This window comes from Etheostoma spectabile, chromosome 1, assembly GCF_008692095.1.
Source record: "Etheostoma spectabile isolate EspeVRDwgs_2016 chromosome 1, UIUC_Espe_1.0, whole genome shotgun sequence".
Lineage (NCBI taxonomy): Eukaryota > Metazoa > Chordata > Actinopteri > Perciformes > Percidae > Etheostoma > Etheostoma spectabile.
This window is the reverse complement of record NC_045733.1, coordinates 26,295,563-26,319,697: the sequence shown is the minus strand read 5'-3', so window position 1 is coordinate 26,319,697 and position 24,135 is coordinate 26,295,563. Positions and strand designations below refer to the sequence as shown.

The window sequence follows — 24,135 nt, the reverse complement described above, 5'->3', positions numbered from 1 at the left end:
TTTATTACGGACAAATCCTCTTTAATGTTCTTGTCGGTGGAAGAACAGCTGGAGTGGAGATAAAAATGAGGAAGCAATCTGCACCAGCTGTTGAAGTATTAATACAAAAATTAACTACTGTGTGTTGGTTAATTGCTTTCTGCTTAATGTGCTTTCAAAAGCCTTGATTCCTCTTTTCTGTTACACAATTGCAACTGCGGCGGGATATCAAGAGGCCTGTGAAATTAAAGATTCCATTTAAAGGAGCAGCCCTCCATCCCCCCCACCCCTCCATCCCCCCATTCTTCTCACGGCTCAGCGGTCATAATGGACTCATGTGTTGAATAACCAAAATGGTCACATTAGACACCTGCTACTGTGGTCTTGGTAGACACAGATAGGGAACTCTCTTAGACTGCAGCAAACACAAGTGCCACTCATCCGTCAAGAGCTCATGCAAACATTTCCATAAGTGAGACTGTAAGTTTATCACACTCCGCTCCGTCCCATTCCAGCAATCAAACGCCTACACAGCCGGCTGAGTGACGACGAGCGATTTCAAACAGCACAGCTGGTATATTCACTTTAACTGCCATGCGTTTTATTTGCGTTATTATCTGTTGCCACCTCACTCCTCAGATCCACACTGACTGAGTCCACATGGAAGCAGTTAAGAACGACGTGTCCCTTTACAGAAAACAAAGAGATTGCTTTTTTTTTCCTCTCAAGGAGTCACAACTCTCCGCCTCTGGGGCCCATACATGCACGGGTCGTGTCTCCAGCACATTTAATTCCATGCTGTAAAAACATTAATCAGAGCCAGATGAAGTGGGAAGAATTCTAAGACATTATGTTTTTATGGATAATTTGAGGTTATTTATGCAGGATAAATAAGAAAATAACGAGCTCCAGACAGCTGCGCAGAGGACACTGGTTGTCGTTTGGACATTCGTTCACTGCAATTACTCCACTCTGGAGCACTAATCTTTATAAACCCTATAAACTCTGTAAACCCTATAAACTGTATGAACCCTAGATAGATAGATAGATAGATAGATAGATAGATAGATAGATAGATAGATAGATAGATAGATAGATAGATAGATAGATAGATAGATAGATAGCAAAGTAAGCAGACACTAAAATAGTTTCCATTGTTGTCCATTAGATGGCTTACTTGTACTACAAACTCCCAGCACATTGGTGGGGTTGGGGGCTCATAGTTCATGATCAGGCCACGGTCGACATCTTACAGGAAAACAATGCTGGATCAGAGCGCTGTGTGACATATGAGGGGTCAGAGAGAGTGCTGCCACCGCAGAGCAAGAGCCAAAAGACAAGGAAGGGGGCAAGCCAATTTGACACACATTATTGCTCTCCCTCTCTCACACAGACACACACACACACACACACACACCTTCTGGCAATCACATGTTCGGCAATGTACACAGTGTGTTTCTGTCTAGGTGTGTACAGTCCTGCCACAATCATTGGAAATCCTTAAGCACTAAATTTACCATTTTTATTTCTTAAAGAAATCCGAAAGGAAGCAAATCAGTGATTTGAAACATTTTTATTATTATTCTCATACTCTTTAGTTTATCTTTAAAAAACAGTGTGATAAGAAGAGTGAAGAATATGTATTTAAGATGAGCGCAGTCCTGCAGGAAAAATAGATGAAAATAGAAGAGGAATGCACGGCTGGTAAGGTGGAAAACATTCAAAAAAAAGAAATTCAATTTGATCCCAGAATGATGATTAACACAAGGATAAGATACAGAGGAATAATAACCTTATCACACAGCACAAGTTTTAAATGGAGAATCCCCCTCCTCCTCTCTGCTTTGATATTGCATGTGTTGTGAACATGGAGTCTGTATCTCTGTTCCAGCGGCACCACCTCAAACTGTCATTAAAGCACATGTCCTCAGGTGGAAAATGACTTCTGTGGGGGAGCTTCTCCAATGATAACATGGATTTGCTCTAAAATACGTTGCTTTTCTCAGAGCATCATGAATAAGTAAACGTTGATGAAAACCCTTTGCATTTTCCCTATCATTCCTAATGCTTTTGCTTTCAAGATGCATATTGAGGCATGCATAAAACATCCTCTTTCCCTCCTCACTGCAGCTGCAATGAATGATGGAGGAAACTAGTGCGCACAAAACCCTCTTCACGGCAAAAAGAAAACAGATGAACAAACAAAACAAGTGAGTCTAAATGTGTCCTAGGTGCATCGCAGAGGCCTAAAATTACACGTCTCTCTCTTTCCAGTTAGCCCAGCGTTTCTGTATGAATTCACTGGCGTCACTGGAGTTTACTTTGGTAGAACTTCATGTCATCTTTTCATTTATTCAAATTGTCGATGTTGCTCTAGAAAAAAAGGGCTGTCAGTTTGGCCTTGGCATTGATACGTTTTTCACTTAGCATTGAGAGGATTAAATCAATTATGTTGATTCTGTATTTAGTGCTTGCATGCCCACAGTCGTTTGTAATTAGCTTATTGCTTTTGATCTGATGTAATGTGATGAAATGCCTGTGAGCAGCTCTGGGAGCCCGCTTGGCTGAAGCAACTGGGGTGGGCGCCACTTTCAGGCCCCCACCGAAGCCCGTCCGATTGTCCAAGCATGGGAGAGGAGGGGACCGGGGGGACTCGCGTGAGCAGCCGCAGACAGAGAAGCAGTGGGATCGGTGTCAGAGTGGAGGGACGGACCACCCGCTGAGATGGCAGCATCCTCCAAACCTCATTACCCTCAGAGGCCTTTCCTTCACATGCATGTGTAATTACACCCCACCCTGTCCCACCCCACTCCCCACGAAAACTCTCACAACACCTGATACCTGCAGGTAGAGCGCCGCAGGGGGGCTTTTGCATTGATAGGGCTCCAAGGCCCAAGGGCCCGCTTAGAGTAACTAGCATTCAACTCTGGCCACCCACATCAATCAAAGACCCCATAACACAGAGACTGATCATCTGTTTTTGAGAGAAAGAGCTGTCTATTCATGGAAAGCTAATTGTTCTACCTAGCCACTGTTCTGCATCCAAGACTGTACTACAAAGCACAAAGGATGCGAGATTGGATGTGAAATAATTTGGACTTGCCTGAAGGATTGGATGTTGCCTGACAGTTTAAGAACAGGAAATCCTTTTCAAGTTAATTCTGTCAACCTTCTGGTAAACAGACGGATGAAGTCTTTGGCTCAACTGATACAAAAAAGAGGCTGGACCCCTGTTAAATGCAGTCAAGTGCTGCCCATCTTTCCTCAAAGGGAAACGGCTCCAACATGACTTCCATTCTAACTACCCCAACAGAACCCCTCTCAAAGAGTCGCTCTACCACCCCCTTCTCCCCCTCTCCCAAACTGGTGAAACAGACCCATGGTGCACTGCAGACTGTTCTGTTTATGAAAGAGGTCAGGGTGCCACATATGGCCAGCGCGTTAAAATACACACAGCTCCTGCAGCGGCTGCTAAAAATGTATTGCGGCTGTCTGTACATGCAGGAATAAAATAAACTTTGAAAGTTTCAGCAAGCAGTGCTGAGATTTTAATGATTGAGTATTTGAAACTATGGTCAGATTTGTACATGAAAAAGCAGAAAAAAGCACATGTCTTTAAAAGTCCAAAGATATTGGGTTAGACGTCAGCAATATACAGAGAGTTGTTTGACTTGGCAGGAGGGGACGCGTAGATTTGCCTGGGATAAGTGTGTGTCACACGCCATCTGAGAGGATAGCAGGGCCACAGTAAGCCTTAGGAAACTAGTGGTGAAACTAAACACATGCAATGACAGCCACAGGCAGTTGATGTGCGCCAAGGAGTCTTAGCTCCCAAAAGACTGGCCCGAGGGGAGAGAGAGCAGGGCTACTGATAAGTGGAATAAAGCAGAAAATATAAATACTTTCCCCTTCAAAGCAAACCATTATGCGCCACTAAATTCTGATTATTTTCAGTGTGATTCTGGTGCTTATTTCCTTTGGCTGTGCGGAGCTCTTCTCTGGCTCTGTAACAGATTTGCGGCTCTATGTTTCACCTCTGCAGCAAACAGACTCTGTGCTTAATAAGGCAGAGGTTGGAGATTACACTGTAGATTGTGTGGGCAGCTTCTCGTGGGTTTTATGATCGTCTCGCCATCAATAAAGCCTTCTCTGACACCAAAGACACAATCTCTAACACTGTGCTCTTCTGCAGGCGCCAGTAAATGTGAAGTGAAGGTCAAGGAGGGATCGTGGCATGTCATTAGGTTTTGTTCTTGTTTTTATACCAATCACGCCTTGACACTGGGCACAAACACTGTAAGGTTGCAAGTTTGATTCCAGCAACAGGCAATTCATCCATCACTGTCGAGATTCAGTGAACACCTTCCCTCTCCAGCTGGCAGCTGCCTCAAGCCACTGTGGTGAAAACATAAAATTTATATTCCCGATTGCATTCTGTGATCAAAATGCTCTACATTGCATGCAATATTAAATCAGTGAAACTGTCCAGACAGCAAAAAAAACAAGGCTCTGATAGTAGGCGCCAGTAAGTGTGAATGGAAGTTAAAGAGGGCATCGCTGGGTGCAGCGCTGGGTGTTGCTCTCCGACGCCCTGTCTTTATGAGATCAGGCCTGGTTCTGGGTAATCTGCTGTGACCTGTGGCTGAAGGACTGTGTCCACCTCTCAGCTCTGTGATCCTTTCTTACACCTAGCAGTTGTGGGTAATAACCAACCATAATTCCATCTCCTGCTGGGCAATGAAAAACCTCCCCCGCTGCTCTTTGGTTTTTTCCAGTTGCAGGGTCATGCGCTGGCAAAGCATTGTGGGAAGAGACGGGTGACCGAAGTGGAGGAGGAGGGGGAGGAAAAGTTTAGGGGCGGGAGTTAGGGGTGTGTGTGTGGGGGGGGTTCCTATAAAAAAAAGAATAAAAACATGTGTAATGAGAAAACATGTGGTGTGTAACTATTGGAAGTCATCAACAACAGAAAATAATAATTAAAGCGCAGGATGAAGAAAAGAAAAACTGAAGCTGTCTTTCCGTGGCTGGGAGACCACTGTCATCATGTCTCAGGAATTAGGCAAACATATGCTGGTCTGCTGCTGTTGAAACCGAGGCGCCTCGCTCAGGCTGCGGTTTGGGAACATGAAAGGCTTTGTGGGATGAGCAGGAGGACTGGCCCTAATTCAGGGCCTCATTGCCAGGGAAGCTGGCAGCAAACTCCGATTGTGGGACAGGGAAAGGAATTTGGTTACATATTCCAGCAAGGACCGCAGCTCCAAACAAACCAAAGCAATAGGCTGCTGAGCAAACCATTCTGTCCGCATTCAACCCCCCCCACCCCTCTTGGTGCTGCCGTAGGAGTGAGCGACTCACTCCCACCTGACTGACTGAACCCCAGAGGAGGCTTAGGGGAGCGAACGTGGGGAACAGGAATGTAGAAGGTCAGGCCCAAAGTTGAACTTATAGCCATGATTCCCTGCTGAGATCCAGTCCCGAGCAAGGCTGAGGATGCTGGCAGCAGACCCTCTTATTTGGATGGAGTATTTGGAAAACAATGCAGGCTTTGTGTTGTTTTATTGCAGCCAATTAAACTCTTAAACGGAATATCTATCTTTGAAAGGATGCACAGAGGTCAACCTGAGATGTGCAAGGGAAACAGAGAAGGGGCAACAGTTAACAAGTCTCAATAATACTCACAATTCACTGGGTTGAACACAGCATGCCTTCACTGTAACCTGATCAACCAAGCAAATTGGATAAAACTCTTTTGCTTCTATCTTTTCACAGCCGTGTCAATGTATATCCACAGGGCAAGCCCAGTTTGATTGGTTTCCAGAAGAGAGACATTTTCTGGCATTTTCAGATAGGCAAGGATCAGATTAATCATGTCTCCGTTCAGGGTACATATGATTATGGTTGACTGTTTACAAGTTTTCTCAGATGTGCTCCCCATGCCAGGACATGGTGGTAGAACTCAGAGCCTGAAACTCATTCACGCATGTGGTGGTCTTGTTTTAAACCGAGCTGCAGTGAAAAATCATTCATTTTTTGACAGTGGAAAATACAGATGTGAGGCAACATTAGATTTGCACCTCCTTGTTAGCATTTATTTAACTTCAAGTAGTTCCAACTGGTTGAGGCTCAGTGTGTGAAGTATGTGAAAGTGATTTATTGCAGTTAAGTGGTATCTGAATTGTGTTCATGCAGTTAACTCCAAGGAGGTCAACACAAATGCAAAATGAATCACTTGCAGTTTTAGTAAAGTTCATGTGTCTTTCAAGAGAGAATGTAGTTTGAAGAGACATGAGTGGCACTGTCAGTATCATGCCCAACCAGTGGGAGGCAGCACAGACTCGATGATGATAGGATTGCAGAGCACACATACACATACACACACACACACACACACACACACACACACACACACACGCACACTTGCATGCATGTATACACAAAGTGTGAGTCACTTGAGTGGTTGGGTGACCATATCACACATCTGGGGTGCAGACCCAAATGGCCGGTGGCAGAGGAGAGGACCAGGATCAGTGGCCAGAGGAGCGGAGACATGTGGCACGCAGAGGGGAGAGCGAACCACATTCAGTTTCTGTCTATAATCCTCTGCCTGAGAGAAATGTTTGGTTATGGTTAAGGGCAATGTTGTCCCACATTTTCATCCACTTCTAATTACAACATAGCTGAGGCTCAGTGGCAGCCAGTGTAACTGCTGTTGTTGTTGCTGTTTGTTGACATTACACAGTTTTCCCCCACAACACACTTGTCACATGCACACATTCAGACGCTTACAATCAAGACCAAGTCATTCACACCCGTGTGCAACACCACTGCATGTGCTCACACACTCATACACAGAAGGACACATGCAAAATACACACACATGCTACAGGAAGGTTTCACACACACACACGCACACACAAAGAAACACACATCCTTCCACAAAGTGATCAACATAGTTGAGTGGTAACCAATGCCGAGCCCAATATAGAGACACAAATCTGTTTGGTGCCTCTGGGAGATTAGTACAACCACACTTAAAAAAACAAAAACACTCTGTAGACATTTTGGTGGACCGGATATCACAACTTGTATGTGAAAGAAATTCAATGCCGTGAAAGGACAAGTGAGTCACTTATATGCCACATGCTAACTGTGTAATATAAATGAGTTACCACCAACAAATAGGTGCCAGATACAGAGTAACCTAAATGGTTTAGTGTGATAATTGAATGTTACAGCTGCAGAATGTCGAATGGATCGTTATTATTCCTGAGAGAAAGAAATCTTTCCTAAAAAAGGATCAGGGACATGTGAAATGCATCAACAAGGGCTCCAACAAGCAAAAGAAAAAGCAGGTTATGGTTGCACATGAACACAAAGTTATTGTACGTTTGAATTTAAAGTAGATTGACATTTTAAAGAAGAAGAAATAACAGGTTTGTTTAAAAAAGCTGGTTGATTCATGTAACATTTACCTGAATGATATGTGCAATAGACAAATCCAAGCTTGTTTATGTATTTGTTGTAAATGATATAGACCTAGAAATTGTCTGCATGTGTGTAACCGTACACATTTAGAAGCACAGCATGAACAACAACTAGATGTCTTGATGACGCTGACACTTATCAGGACCAAAGCAACAGCTGCAAGTCTGTCTAAATACATACTGTACAGTGCACGCCACAATTTCTCAGTCTGTAATTTAATGTTTGCAATTAAAAACTCCTGTGCTGCCTCTCAAGAGCGCGTAATTTACTGAATCAACGCCTTTAAATCAAGTGTTTCCTTTTGTGACAGACTTGTGTCTCCCGGAGGAATTTGCCATTCCAAACCACAGTCTGCGATCCCCACGTTGTTTTCACTCCCAATCACACGCTTTATCTCCAATTGCTGACTAATTACCAAGAGCTAAGGGTTATGGGAAAGGCCCCAAAATGGCAGTCTGATGTTTTTGTGGTATAGCATTTGGATTGCTGCCTTACTTGTGCTTTTTTGCTTTTAATTGTCTGTTGATTTACAGTGTGTGCAACTGGGGTCAGATGTGATAGGTCAAAATAGGGACACTTTATTTCTCATCTTATATTTTGCAAAGGTGGTGAATATTTACAAATTGTGCATGTACAAATATCAAATTGTAAAAAAATACATTTATGTATGCATGTTTATAGGAGACAACTTTTATATTTTATATCTGCAGGATATAACTAACTTACGAGACATGCTACAACTGTGACATGGAGCCTATTAGCATGGCAACAGTCATTATCATATATATATATATATATATATATATATATATGTAAATATTCACCAGTCTGACAACATTGTTTGGGTGCGAATGTGAACTCTGTGAGCCAGATTAATGTTTAGCATTGCTCTTGGACATTAGACTAACTTAACTGATGTAACATTAAGATTTAATATAGCATAAACCATTTTTTTCCAATTAGTTTGATTCATGGCTGGGTATAAAATCTCATGTTTCAGCACTTAAACAAAGAAACACCAAAACTCCCCACTGAAATCTTAAAAATGAAGTTCTCGGTTGAAAGATGATCGAGGCACAGCACCGTGCCCACTTTTTTTTTTTTTTTTTTAAGTGCTGAGGGAAACTCCACAACGAAGTGAAGCATCGTTGCTCGGCATCATCAATCATATTTCCTTCTCTGTGATCTCAGATACCGTGGTTGAAGTAATCTGACGACATTCCATGGCTCCGTTGATGTCCGTGCGAAACACCTGAGGTGACTGACTCATATAGAGGCACTGCGCGGTGTGACATGTACGATTCTCCAGAGAGAAAAAAGGAGGGCGCTTAATGCCTCTGTTCATGAAGAAGCAGCGAATTATGGAGACAGGGTGTGTCATCTCATTCTCTGCTCCTTTCATCATAATATCCCCCACTACGTTCAGAGAAAAAAAAACCCACTGGAGGCCATCAGCCTCGAACCGAAGCCAAGAACATCGCACTGAGATCTACCTATGGCCTATTTCAACACATCACTACACATACAGTTTATGGATTAAAACCCACAGTCTAAAAGATGGAGTGTAAAGGAAGTCAAATGCACAGTAGTTATAGTGCCTGTGTGTATGTAGGCTACATGTATGTTTCTGACCGCTTGAGTGTCACCAGCCGTGCCCCAACTGACCACGGACGTGTTGCATACACACACTCAAACGCTAAAAACACCCACAAATAGTTGTTGTGCTCTATCATAACTCTTTGTCTAATTCCACATTAATTTAAAACTTCCAACTGTTTATACAAAAAAATGTAAATCCTCATTTTATGTGAAGTCTGCTGGTAATTTGAAAACTATTCCGGTGTATTTTTAGAACAAATAAAAAACGTTGTGTTGATGGAAAAATAAAGTTTCAGAATAAGAAGTCACAAAAATATAGACCTTTGTTGCCTTACCAGTCAAAAGTCATGAAGAAGTATTTAAGTAAAAGTATCACGGCCAGTGTAGACATACTCCTTTACAAATACAGGTCCTGCATTAAAAAAAAAACAGAAACACTAAAACATATTTCACAATCTGATCATGTGTTTTAGATATTTCACATCTAAATCTGCAACGCAAGTAGTAACTGTGGCTACCAGATCAATGTAGTGGAGTAAAAATATACAATATTATATAATGTTTTAATCTGAAACTTAGTGGAGTAGAAGTATAAATTATCATAATAGACACACTCAAACACTCAAATACTGTATCTCAGAATTGTACTGCAGTACTTGAGTAAATGTACTTTGCCATGGCCATACAGTAAACCTACTGTTTTCCCTTTTTTTGTGTGTGGCAGTACCTTTACCATTGAGTCTGAAACTTGGCTACCATCCATTACAACAAAATTGTTGCCTGCTTTTAACATAATTACATTTCTGTTGCTTTGATTCCAGTCCGAAGTAATAAAACACTTCTAAACCAAACCTCAAAATCTATCCACAAGCACAATTAGAGTTAAAAGTGCAGTTGTTTTATGATAAGAGCTGCAGAGTCTGAAGCCACCAAGCCCTACCACCTGCTTCTGATTGGCTAGTGGCATGTTATTTTCCCCTCACACATACCCCAGCATGCACTTGGGTTTATTTATTAGGAATAAAAAAAAGGAGTCACTAATCTGTGTTCGGTTCAGACAGCGGGCTCCCCCTAAACACACACACACACACACACACATACACACACACGTACACATCTGCGTACCAGCTGAGCAGGGAGCAGTCTCACTGTTAGGCTTTCGCATATCAAAGAGCCTGGGGTGCTTTGGCTCTGCCGGAGTAGTTGTCCTTTTTGACAAAAGACAAACAAGCACAAAGCTCGGGATGTGGTCCAGAGACGCCTCTGACACAGTGTTGAAATGGGGATTTGGCTCTGTGACATATATGATCCACATGTGTAAAAAAGCTGTGTTTTTTTTTTTTTTTTTTAGACATTGTCAGTTGCTTGTCCTCAGCCTACAGCAAGGCAGTCCACATTCTCTATTATTCTGCCTAAACCATAGACCACAAAACAACATCATTTGCAGGATTGTTCAATGGGTTCAAGCTTTGGCCAGAGGCTGATTTTGTGTCAGATGTGCATGGGAAGTATTACCTCTAGGTGTGTGGTACTTCTGTGATAAATGGTATATAGGTTTCCAGAGTCCAGGATGTCAGTCTGACACTGTGCCATCACTAAAACATCAGCAATTATACACAGTGTGGTGAATCCGTCTCAGAGCGATCATCAATTGACAGGCATTACAAATTATCCTACTATCCTCAGAAACTCCCTGAGAGACTAATGTACTCAAAAACAGCTAATCATTATTTATCACATTTCAGTGTGGAATCAGTTATTGATGATGGTAATAACGAGGACGAGAACACGGAGAGACGGCAATCCTGTATGTCTTCAATATTAAGATCTTCCAAGACATCATATTTAACATGCAGAAACAAATCACAGAGGTCTGATTCACGTACCGCAGCACAAATACACTATTTTCAGCAAATTAAAACAAGGCCCATTGGGGATCAAAGCACCTAATGGGTTCTGGATAACCAGAAGCTTCTGTCAGTTTCTGGCCAAACCAAACAGACATGCAAACACATGTGTCACTGCATCCAGAATATTTTCAATACTTCTCAGAGAATTATAGCTACATTACATCTAATCGGAGTCTTCCGACCCCTTCACAGACCCAGAGAAGCAGCAAGTGACATCTCCTACAGGACAGTTGACTGAATGGGAAAGTGGCTAACTGTCCCCCCAAAAAAAGACATGAACAAGTCTAACTAAGGTTAGGACACTTGAAACATTTTGATTGCTGAATGAACAACAGCTCATGTATTCTGTGGCGATGGCGGTACATTTTTCAGGATATGCCTTTTGCACTTCATGTCCTCCTTACTTTTTGCACTTGTAGAGCACATCCATCCCTTCAGGAATAATGAAAGAAAGGAAGAGGAACAAATGAAAAGCAGATTTTATGTTTACACTTTCTACCAAATTCTCAATTTAACCTTTGAGTGTGGGCTGGGGGGAGTAGTGTTAACTGCCCATGTCCCACTATAATCCAACCTGCCATTCACTTGGCTATACAGTCATGAGATGTGAAGGTGGCCTCCTAAAGAATGTAAAAAGCTCTGTATATGGAAAGTTGGGTGTGATTTAAACCTTTCAGCCAGTGTTAAATGTACCTGTCACCATCAGCACGCTCCGTAATGTCAAATAATTTGGAAATGAGAAGAACTGTGCATGGATAAATAAACACGTTTTAGTGTTCATGTCAGTGGTCAGACTGCTGGCTTTGGGTACAGTTTGGGCTGTCAGATGAATTCTTGATCACTTTCCAAACTTGAATCAGTTTCACATTCATCAGCATACACTTGTGACATTTATTAGTAACAGATTAACTCAATGAATGTGTGTAGCATCAATGCACCAGTAAAAATAGCATAAAATAGAATAGATTTTTAATAACCCAGAGGGATTTTTTGATTTCGAAAGACCACTGACTTCTATTTTCCTGAAGTAAAACCAATGTACAGTTTGTCCTGAGTGTGTACTAACAATCACTGTCATATGTGCGCCGTATGTTCGGCTTCCACTAAATTCAGTGACTGGTCACAAAACAAGACCTAAACGTGGTAACACTGACTCAAGGGGAAAACATGCACATTAAAGACCAGAAAAGACCTTATAAAAAGCCTCTAATCTAAAACAGTCCCCATCAAAGAGATCCCTCCCAACATTTTGTTGAACTATTACATATAATATTAATGCCATTTCAGCCATCGTTCACTCAGGCCGCATTTGATCTGCGGGGGTGCTATAACTCCGGGGTAATAGGAGTGCTAATGAGAGGAGTTGGCACTTTATAAACCGTGTCGAGAGCAGGTGGAGCGAAGGGTCACACTGGGCCATAGTGTCCACCTCAGCTGGTCCTATTCAGAATGACTTATTTTCTTTGGATTATTTTGACAAATCAGCTTATTTTGGTCAGACATCTTTGTTAAAAGTTAAGTCCGGTCCTGATTGTATCATGCTGAACAAATGTGTGAATAATCTGCAGCATGGTGCTGAGCAAGAGGACGCAGGCTTTTCCAGAAAACGGGTCATCTCTGCCTAAGATATTCCCTCCTGGTGGTGCGCAAGGCAAGGACACACACACAGAGGATGTACTGAATGCTTCCGTATAAAGTTTTATAACGTCTTTCAGCCTGACATTGTGCGTGAGATTTAAAAAGGGGCTCTTTTGTATGTCAAAACCTCACTTTTAATGGGTTTCTTATTAAAGTGCTCAGTGATCATGGTATTCGAATCACAGCAATAGCAAAGCTCTTCCTCATGTTGGGGTCTGGAAGTGATCCCAGGCAAGGAGGTGTACCACATCTTAGCCTAAGGCTGCATGCTCTTTCTGTTCGCTAACCAAAGGGCTCTTTCCTGTGGTGCTATACAATCATTTATTGAGGCTTAATCAACATGTATTGAATAGGGTATGTACTTTTTGAGCCACTTTAAAGGCCCCTCTGTGCACTTTAAGCCTCGGCCATGGGGTTGCATGGGGTTTTTAACGATACTCCAGCTAAGGGCTTGAGGCAATAAATACCTTCTGTCCCTGAAGAGCTTTCATTGTGGCAAGAAACAATTCATTTCATTGGGAATTAAGAAAAGGTTGTTATATTAGCTAGACAGCAGGTGCTACTCAGGTCTGGCACGTCTCTGCCTGTAGGATTGCAAACCGAAGTTTGAAATAATTTGCACAGATCCAGTCTGGGCCTTTGTGTTAACAATCCTGATCAGTTAAAACAGTGTAGGTATGCTACTCAGTAACTTGTTAACTGGTCAGAGCATCATGTTGCACATAGAACACAACAAAACTGCCATCATCCTGCTTTCATTGTACAGGCAGAAAGCATATCCATCAGTGGCAGTGATATTCATTCTATTTTTTTCATTCTGTCATAAACAACATACCGTGAACAACACACAATGGTCCAAGATGTAATCCACAACAAAATCAAGAAATCAAAATAAAACATCAAACAAGCTGTGAATACCGTATAACACTAAAAATGTGTTTAGAAAGAAACTTGTGCTTGAGTGCTGAACAAAATCAGTAATAGTTAATAGAAGATATTTTCATATTGATCCCAAAAACAATTGATCTTGTTGTGGGAGCCGAGGCTAAAAGCCACTTTATGGTGTATTCATCTGCACCTCGTAAACTCTGAAATTTTAACTTGAGTGTCACAAAAATGAATATTTTCCCTCTGTTGGAAAATATAAATCTGTTATTACTTTTGTCTTTCAATACAGGATTTTTTTAATGATTATATGATGCCAAAATCCTATTAATATCCCATTCATTTCTAGGCAATTTATGAAAAATGTGTGATTGTGTGATGATTTTCAATTGTTTTTTTGTTGCATTATTTTAATAATTGGTTGATGAAGCATTTATATACAAACATTGCTATAGGTACTGTATATTTTGAAAATTCCACTAACAAAGACAAAACCAAATTACTCTTATTGTGCTCTGCGCTCATTTTATTTTCCTGTCTTTTTTTTTTTACTTTGCCAATCCCATGCCTGAGTTTTATTGTACCATACATTAAACATAACTGCCTATTTATTTAAGCATGTAGCACAGGACTTTGTCACATGATTGTTAGCCTATATAATATTATGCTTGGGGTAGCATGCTTTTTTTCCCTCCACAATACATGTGTTTGCATCCCTGGGATAAATACCACATACAGACCTACTTCCAAATGTCCTATCCCTTATGTGCCTGCAACATCAGTGGATACATTACACGTTGTTCCACTGAGAAATAAATTGCGAAAACCTGGATGAATTTCGCAAATCTTTCAATTTTTACCCACAAGACTTTAAATCTTCTCCATCGCTATGGTAGTGCCACTTTTTATGCCCTGAAACTAATAGGCCACCGGGTGTGAGCCACATAGGTATACCGGTGCTACAAAGAGACTGTACAGGAGTGATGCGGGGGTGCTTCAAAGAAACAAGGCGAAGGCGGCAAAGTATATGGAATGGAAAAAGTCAGCAAGAAAAGAAAACCCTCTTCTGAACGAGGACATAATCGTTTGGAGGACTCCAGCACGTAACCTAAATAATACATTTCAGGTTTTGATGTAACTATTACTGCCTGTGAATAGCTCTTTGATGTTAATTGAAACCACTGGGCAACAATCTGCTTTATAGCACTGACAAATAACAGTTTCCTAGGGCTAAGCATTGAAGGTTAGCAAGCACATACTTGCTCCATATGCTCATTCAATATAAAAAAAAAAAATCAAAAAGGAGCTTGTCTTCACAGAAGCAGCACAATATGCTGAGGATAGTCCCTGGCCGAAGTTGTGGTGAGTGAAAAATGCAGTTTACAGCTCTAACAGTACCTTCAGCAGAGGTCCCGTGTGGTGCAGGACAAAGCTTGACTGTATTGTTTTCAGTTTTCCCAGTAGTTTGCTCCCTTTCTTTTATACAGAAACCACAGCTTAACATGATAAAGTAATAGTAAAATCTTCGTGGCCCTACAGAAACTCCTGCATCGGAAAGATATCACTATTCACAAAGAGGCCTGTCTCTTGTATTTCTGATTTTTCAGACCATACAATAGTTTGAAGCATGGGGGAAAGATGATTGCAGGGCTCTGGGCTCTGGTTTTAATACAGACACAACACAATGGTCTCTGTCTTCCTTTATTGTACTTTAGCATATCCTGGCACCGTGTGCTTCTCATCTTTTATTCTTCCCCAACTTTTTTAGACGCTCATTATATCACAAAAAAGAGCCTTGTCAAAGGGTCATCCGGATCTGATGCAAAGCACAATAACAGGAAACATACCCCCATCGTGAGCACAAACACATTGGCCAGACCAGTAGAGAGGGCTATATGATGATAGAAGAATTTCAAAGTGTTTTTTTCCCCCCCCCCATCCCATGTGATACCACATTAGAGTGTGGACAGGAATGACCTTGCCTCATGCTATACCCCACAGGTCAGACATGAGAGGAGAGGTGCATATTATAGAGGCTGATTCACTGTGGGACAAATGACAGGCATTGTAGAAGAAGGTAATTGGCTTGTCTCCATGTAAAGAGCCTGTTCATTATGATTGTTCACAGAGCCTCAGATCTGACCAGTGAACAACAAAGATCCAAAAACTGTTCTCTTCTTTGACACGATCCCTGTCACACTGATTGACACAATGATCACAATGATTGACAGCGAGAACACACTAATGATGGTTTGACACCTAACATCCTGTAATGATGGATTGGGTGTATGGTTTTAAAGTAGCGGTGTAGATTTATAAACATTGACAGCAAAAAAAATCGGAATTATAGTGGTGTCAATCTTCTCATCTCACTCTCGGCAAGAAAGCAAATTCACATGTTTTACAAAATGTCTAAATATTGCTTTGAAGCAAAGAGATTTTCTGTCTCATGAATTGCATTACAGTTTCAACAAGGTAACTTGTAAGTGTATTAAATGCATTTTTAAAACAATGTACCCAATTATGATCACAGAAATTGCTTAAACCCTGGCTCTGAAATGATTCCTCAAACTCCCATTACTGTGAACTAAACAACATGATTTGAACGGTTTACATATTTTGTAAATAATTTAATAGAGCCCAGTGCGGCCATTTGATTCTTCAACCATGGAGCTTGTGAAGACTTTCCCGCCATCCCAACAAGGGCCACCAGCGATGGAATTAAAAACCAGGCTACTGCAGAGTTTGTTGAACAAGGTAAGTGGCCTGTCTGCCATTAACGGCCTTATGCCTAGTGTTCCTTAAAAGAGCTCCAAATCTGACAGATTCAGCCCAAAATCATCAGCAGGGAACACTCTGTTCTTGAAATGCTTACCATGAAGATGATTGACAGCGGGGATATGTGAATGATTGTTTGACACATAAAAGGAACATAGTGTAATGACTGATCGGGGTGATGGAGGTTGGGTGAAGGCAGATTTTGACATTATAAGATGCAAAAAAAATGACATTATTTACAGCATCATAATATTTTTCCCACGATAGTATCTCTGAAAAAGGCACTATAGGCTGACATATGTCAATGTGAAAAAACCATCTATGCATACACATGGATCTAGTTTTCACAACATGATTCCAAAGTTTTTTTTAAAACTCCCTCCTTTGGAAGACCAGAACGGAGGAGAGGAAATGTAAGTTATAAATAGGAATCAAAAGAACCCCCTTTGTATATTAGTAAGGGATGCCAGAGACACCGACATCTTTGAAAGTGAGAGAGCTTTTGAGCATTTTACAAGACAGGTGAAAGAAACATGTGTGTTAAATCACTAACCGGCTCACTTGGGTCAGCTATACCATAAAAGAAAAAAGATTACAAAGGAAACTAATGAAGACACTGATCAAAGTCTGTAATGGTAATATGTAGCAGGTGTTTCAGACCCCTGCAATCCGCCTGTGCGCCACCCTCCCACCACCGCCGCCGCTGCTCCATCCGTGAAACTCTCTCACATGTGCTTTAATAGGAACAATGGACAGAACACATTTCAGCACTATTCAAAACATGTTATGGGCAATGTGGATGAACTCTTGCAAGGTACTTTAACTGTGGGTGATACCTAAAGGCAGCCACATGGACGCTGTGCATTTACGGTGCATTTTTATGATTGGTAGTAAGTTGAAAAGGGCTGACGTGGTTGAAGCCCATACCGGCAGAAAAACACCTGGATTTGAGATGAATGCGTGAAGGTTGGCGGGACGTGAACTGGAGCGGGTTCAAAGCATGATTGCTATTTTTACACATAGTGTAAGATGAAAGTGGCACTGTTTTTGATTACAAAAGGGGAAAGCATATGATATTTTTAAGAAAATATTTAGCATTTCTCTCAGAAATTTAAAATATTGCTGAACTGCAGTACTACCACCACAACATATAAATAAACTAATATATAAACTAACTACTACTACTACTACTAATACTACTACTACTACTACTACTACTAATACTAATTATAATATGTGGTAGTAGATTGTTATGATTTTGCTTTTACATATCGGTAATATTTATGGATTTATTTTATTTTGTATGTCACAGCCATTTTGAGGAATGTAAAACTCAAATCTTTGATATCACACTATCTTTACCGGCATATCTGCAATTTGTAGCTCTGAACCTGGACTGCGTCTGCGCAGTGCAACGTCTAGAGCGTGCCTAAGCTGCTTCCGCTCCAAGCACACGTTCCCTCTGGGACTTGTAGTTCTCATTGTTACGCTATTAGCATCTCCTTTAAGAATCTCTCCACCCAAACAAAATGACACCGAAAATGGTGACGATTTGGCTCTGACTTAAATAACACGGAAGGCTGCACTTACACGTGTCCTTTCTAATATCGAGTAGATGGAAATGCCACTTCATTCGTGTACTACAACAACCAGCGTCCCCTCTAATGAAAGCGAGGAAGTGTAAACACAAGTCCAGGAACATGAAAAGATCGGGTGACAGTGAGGGGGAAAAGAGAAGAAAGGTATTGATAGCGTTTTTCTCCGTTAGGTCTGGCATATTTCTAAGCCCTGTCGCTCGTTGAATATCTATTGGTCCTTATGCGGTGCTGCTGGCTGCATTTCGAAGGATAGAAAGCCGTAAATGTCAGCGCATACCTAACCTTGCCTGTTTCCTTTATTGTGTTTTCCATTTTCCCTTCAGTCTTCCACGATGAAAAATTACAGTTGCATTGAATCGAAAGTGATTTAATGCAACTTAAAAGTGATTTATCACCTAAATACACTGCTGAGAAGAAAACTGTAGCTTGCAGGATAACGTCTTGGCAACATCCCATATCAACTGGAAACACGATATGAATGAATTAGCTAGCTAGGGTCTGTAGTATATTTGTGAGAAAATAGTAAAAGTCCGAATAGTTCTGTTAAAATTAAATACATTTAATGGAGAAAAAAAAACAAAAACAAGAGACGCAACGTCAGAGCTTAATTCGGGATGCCAATCTGGTGTGAAGAATGAACAATGAATCAATTGTTAGTTGTATAGTAGCAACGGAACAGCCCCGTGCGACAGTAACAGCACATAGTAAAGTTGTGTGTAGGGTAACGTTATCTCATATTTGGCAAGGTGCCAGGCCAGCAGCCCACAGCTGCTTCAGGCTTCACTGTACAGTGCTTAATAACTGCTGCTATTATGTAGGCTACATCAGAAATTAGTTATAAAAATAATGAATTAGAAACATATTCTTAAATGTAAACTTATTACTTATGCAACTTATTAGAAACCTATTAGTAAATGTAGTGATTAGGCTACTGTAGAGCAGTATAACCTGCTATGGTATAAAACAGGTGTTTGCAGATGTGCAATTAATGCACATGAGATGAACCGAGATGGGTTGGTCTATAACCTGTGATGGGAAACTGTTGTGCGTGCTGGTGCGTTAAGCTATGTTGGGCTTAGTCAGGTTTTCACATTCTGCAAAACCATGACTTTGCGGCTTGTTGAGATAATAAAGGAAAGGAAGGAAAGGGCTCTGCTGTGCCCAAGGCATTCTGGGATGTGTTTTGCCTAAAGTCATAGTGTCTGTCTGTTTGTCTTCCTCTCTGTCTGTTCCTCATCTTATCTCCTCACTTGGACGCTGTCTGCTGTGGCACATATGTTTGGATCATGTTAGACAGCAGTGAAACTATGTAAGACGTGGTTCCTCCTGTTTATGAAAGCAGCCATGGCGGCCAGATGAGCGGCTCAGAGAGAGAACTCATTCCAGCTGGCCCTCAGGCAGCCAGGCAGCACCGCACAGGCCTAATGGCGTTGCTTCCTTTCTCTTTTAAAAGGATGAGCAAGAGGAATTGTAATTGCAAAATGACTATGTGACTGTTGAGCAGCCAATATAGAAGCTGCATGCATTTTGGCTGCTTTTAAAAAAAATAATATCAGTGGTTGTATAATGATACAGCCTTTATAATAACTAATTACTTGGATATGACGGTTGTCTTATCCAGTAAATGAGCGTGTCTGCAATGCTGCACAAAGTGAGATATGCACTTTGATGGGTCCACTGTCAAGTGTGAGTTAGGGGATGCTAGCACCAACAGATTAGTGCCAAGTAAATACACAATCTCATAGGAAAATCCCTCAACATCAAGTAAGCATAGCATACTGACAGGTGGGATGCCATAGAAGTATATATATATTCTTTAACTGAAATAATGTAGGACTTTGGCTGAACTGCCCAGGGATAATTAATCACACCACATCCACAATAATTCACATTTAATTGCAATTGAAAAATCTCAAATAAGTATACATTTTTACTCGCACTCAAGGATGGATCCATCATACACTGTTTGGCCCTCCAACTGTTTTCTTTGTCATTTCAGCTAGAAAAATGGCAGACTATTTGTAAGTCTGTGCATTGCCTCATGTTCCGTAAATAGGTAAATTTTCATGAATTTCCTTCCCATAGCAACACTCAACTTGCCTTGTACCCTAATGACTTGAAAACAATTCATTATATCAGTATTGTCATTACAGGATGAATTTCCACTCATGCCTTGGCAAGTGTGAAAACGGCATTGACCCTGTCCCTTTACCCGATGTTCTAATGCTGTCTTTGATGCAAGCTCGCCATTTGGACAGTGCTGACAAGTATAAAGTGCTGTTTTGAAACAGGAAGTGTGTGTGTGAGCGGCAGGCTAAGTTATGATCACACAGGGTCACCAGATGTTGTGAGGTCCTGGGCACAGCCCAACCCATTGCTTAGATCAGCCTCATTGGTTTTCTCTGGTTGTGGCACCTAGTGCAAGCTGTTTAGGGTATTTAATTTCTGAACACTCATTAAAATGGTTTGTGTTTCCCTTGGCAATTCTGTTAAATTAACAACTACAGAGGTAAAAGCTGATTATGTGGCCACACATCCAGACATGGTTAATCAATTCTCCCACACAAAATGCTAGCTGGTGAATTAGTGTAAAGGAAACGATTTATGGCGACTAATGCCGACGTCCTGTCATGTCAGGCCTGGTGTTTTAGCAAGAGGGGGGGTGTCAGATTCAGCACATTCAGCAGCTTTGCACTCTGCCGGCCATCTTTTTCTCCCTTTTAACCCAAGCTACATGCTGCTTGCTCTATTAATGAGCCAATAATGGAGAAATAGTGTTGGGTGCTGTCATAAAACATGGGTATGGATACCTAAGGCAGGGCAGCGCATAAGCTCCAACAGAGCTAGATTTACACCTAGGCTCGGTATAGAATGGTAGAAAGGGGAACACTCTGCATGGGGGCTCTCGCTGCTTTATCAGACCCCCGCCGGTCGAGCTGTGGAAAAGGCAGGGCTCCGAAAAATACGGCTGTGGCAGATAATGATACCATTACACTAATGGAGCTGGCAAATGAAGGAGAACCCAGATGCCCTGCTTTATTACCGGAGGGGGTCATTTCCTCGCTGCATTCTTAATGGCCTGAGCACACAGTATTGATCAGGCTATCATGCTACTAATCCTCTACAGAATTACTTATCGCTGGCTAGGTGTCCATCCACCTCATGCCCTGCTCTGGCCTTGTTTATCCAGTCATGATTTAGGGCCAAGCAGGGATGGCGTCTGGGAGGTCTTCAGCAGTGGGCTGGCCAGTTCAATGTGTAACAAAAAAGGAGGCAAATGAACCTCATAGCTTTCATTTAATTAAGGAGTAGGCAGTGATGTGGTTCCTCCCTCTTTATGGCCCCATTGGCCGCTGTGGAGCAGGGGAAGCTGTGAGGTTGGGTGTTGTTCTCAGTAATTGTGTTGTGCTGTAAATAAGAACAGGCAGCTCATGTGCCACCATCAGCAGCAGCAGGATGCAAGATTTTCACCAGGCCGCTGGCCTGATTTGATTACTAAATGCTCTACATATTTAACATAACTTCATTCTTGGGGCTGAAAATGGGATACTTCCACATACAAATTATACAAAGTTTCTTTTGGCCTGACTATAGTGGACCTCCATGTTTCAGTTTTTACTACTGCAATTAGAAAAGTGACTTCATGTGATTACTAAAGAAAAGATATTCTAAACTGTTCATGCTATGCATTATTTGAATATGACCGAGAATGGTGTAGCCTGAGCCCATCATTATTACAAATGAATAGGAGGGTCAGGTAGCACTGAGCACTTTGCCCAGGGCTTGTGACCGCTCATATGCTTGGCCCCTTTACTGGGCCCCAGTGTGCATCAGCATCCTCAGGCCATTGAAAGTGTGGTTACGTAGCATCAGCAGACCCCTCTTGTCACCTCTGGCCTTGGCTAATCAAAGAGTTTACCTTAAGGGGGGCATTACGCCCTGTTCGTTAGGGCCACCGCAGTAACCATAAAGAAGTATTTATATATTTCCATCTGGAACAACCTGTCGTGGCTAGGCAAACTAGCTATTGATCCAGATATTTAGTCATTTCTTTCTGTGTGCGCCATCAATATTGTTCAAATCCTTCCACGCGAGGGTTGACCTCAGCCCTGGCCTCTATTTTTCGCTCCCATTGGAGTTCAATGATATACTATTCTGAAAAGTAAAATCAATGAATGAATATGAAGTGTTGGTGTGTAATATAACGCAGGCTCAAGGCCCCAGGACTTTCATTGATCTGCTATGTGAGCGTTGGAGGGGGCTGATTAGTCTGTTTCTGAGCTTTCCCTCTACATGTCTTTTCCTTGTCTTGCCTGTTTGATCTTTGGCTCACATATTTGGACTGAGATTAGATCAACAGATCGAGTTGGTTAGTTTAGCCTCTTTTTCCTACAATGCACTGCTTTCATTTTCCTGCCCAGTTTGGTACAAGAATGTCATAACTTCTACTGGAGTGAAACTATTGGGAAATGCCATGCAATCAAGTGTTTATGTATTTACAATAGTGCTTTTATTGTTTAGTAGTCTTTTTATGTAAATGTGTTTTAGTTTAACAGTAACAAATTTTGCTCTTAACCAAATTAAATCTTAGAGCGCTGCAGTAAGCGTCGTGGACGGCAAGTCTTTGTTGTAAATATGTCAGTGATGGAAGGAAGGGATTGATTGTTGTATGTTTTCCCCCACTTCATCTATGATGTCACTATTAAATACACTGATTATATGGCATGTACATATATGGTCACATAAACCAGTTGTTTCCTTGAGATAAATTGATGTACCAAGTTCATGTTTAGTTTACTGTTTTGTTCTGTTAATGACATTGGTCACCACCAGCCACATAGGTGTTGAGTTAGCTTCTAAAGATCAATATCAGAAACCCTGCATGTCGTTCCCTCTCTTCCTACCACCTTTTTTATATTGGTCTTTGTTGAATGCATGACTTATTAGTGCATTAAGTCAACATTTGGTTTGCATCTTGAAGGATATCAACTTTTATGGCCTTGTCTGCATTGTCTCAGGGTACATGGCTAAGATCGGCCTGTCAGAGACTCCCATATGTGCTTGAGAGGACCTGTGATCTTACTAAACATTTTAATGGAACAAGCAGAGCTTATGCCAGGCATAACAGTTTGGTGTGGTTTGGGGATTAAACATCATAGTGAGTCATACTTTAGAGAGGTTTCCTTTAAGCAATGACTGCTACAGTGGATATAAAAAGTTTACTCACCCCTGTTAAATGGCAGGGTTTTGTGATGTCAAAAAATGAGACAAAGAAATCATGTCAGAACTTTTTCCGCCTTTTAATGTGACCTATAACGTGAACAATTCAATTGAAAAACAAACTGAAATCTTTGAGAGGGAAAAATAAAAAACAAAAAACTTCAATAACCTGGTTGCGTAAGTGTGCACACCCTTAAACTAATATTTTGTTGAAGCACCTTTTGATTTTACTACAGCACTCAGTCTTTTTGGGTAGGAGTCTATTAGCTTGGCACATCTTGACGTGGCATAATTTGCCCACTCTTCTTTGCAAAAGTGCTCCAAGTCTGTCATATTGCGAGGACATCTCGCGTGGACAGCCCCTTTAAGATCCCCCCACCGATGTGGATTGGATTCAGGTCTGGGCTCTGGCTGGGCCATTCCAAAACGTTAATCTTCTTTTTGGTGAAGCCATGCTTTTGTGGATTTGGATGTGTGCTTTGGGTCGTTGTCATGCTGAAAGGTGAACTTCCCCTTCATCTTCAGCTTTCTAACGGAAGCCAGAAGGTTTTGTGTCAAAATTGCCTGGTATCCCTCCACCCTGACTAAGAGCCCCGAAGCATGATGCTACCACTACCATGCTTCACTCTGGGTATGGTGTTCTTTGGGTGATGTGCAGTGTTTTTGCACCAAACATATCTTTTGGAATCATGGCCAAAAAGTTCAACCTTGTCTGACCATAACACATTTTCCCACATGCTTTTGGGAGACTTGATGTTTGTTTTTGCAGACTGCAGCCATGCTTGGATGTTGTTGTTTTTTGTAAGAAAAGGCTTCCGTCTTGCCACGCTACCCCAAAGCCCATTCATATGAAGAATACGGGAGATTGTTGTCACATGTAGTACACAGCCAGTACTTGCCAGAAATTCCTGCAGCTCATTTAATGTTGCTGTAGGCCTCATGAAAGCCTCCCCTGAGCAGTTTTCTTCTCGTCTTTTCATCAATATTGGAGGGACGTCCAGTTCTTGGTATTGTATCTGTTGTGCCATATTTTCTCCACTTGA

General features: G+C 41.5%; 1 protein-coding gene across 2 annotated transcripts in view; it reads left to right on the top strand.

Annotated features, from left to right (window-relative positions):
* Positions 1–17,755: 17,755 nt before the first annotated feature.
* fto (FTO alpha-ketoglutarate dependent dioxygenase) overlaps positions 17,756–24,135 on the top strand; it is a gene marked incomplete at its 3' end in the record, with an annotated part of 134,636 nt that continues 128,256 nt past the window's right edge. Inside the window, 1 exon segment of one of the 2 annotated variants that reach the window (XM_032514638.1) lies at positions 17,756–18,016. In XM_032514638.1, coding sequence (XP_032370529.1) covers positions 17,939–18,016 — 78 coding nt within the window. In that variant the 5' untranslated portion in view covers positions 17,756–17,938. 2 annotated transcript variants of the gene reach the window in all.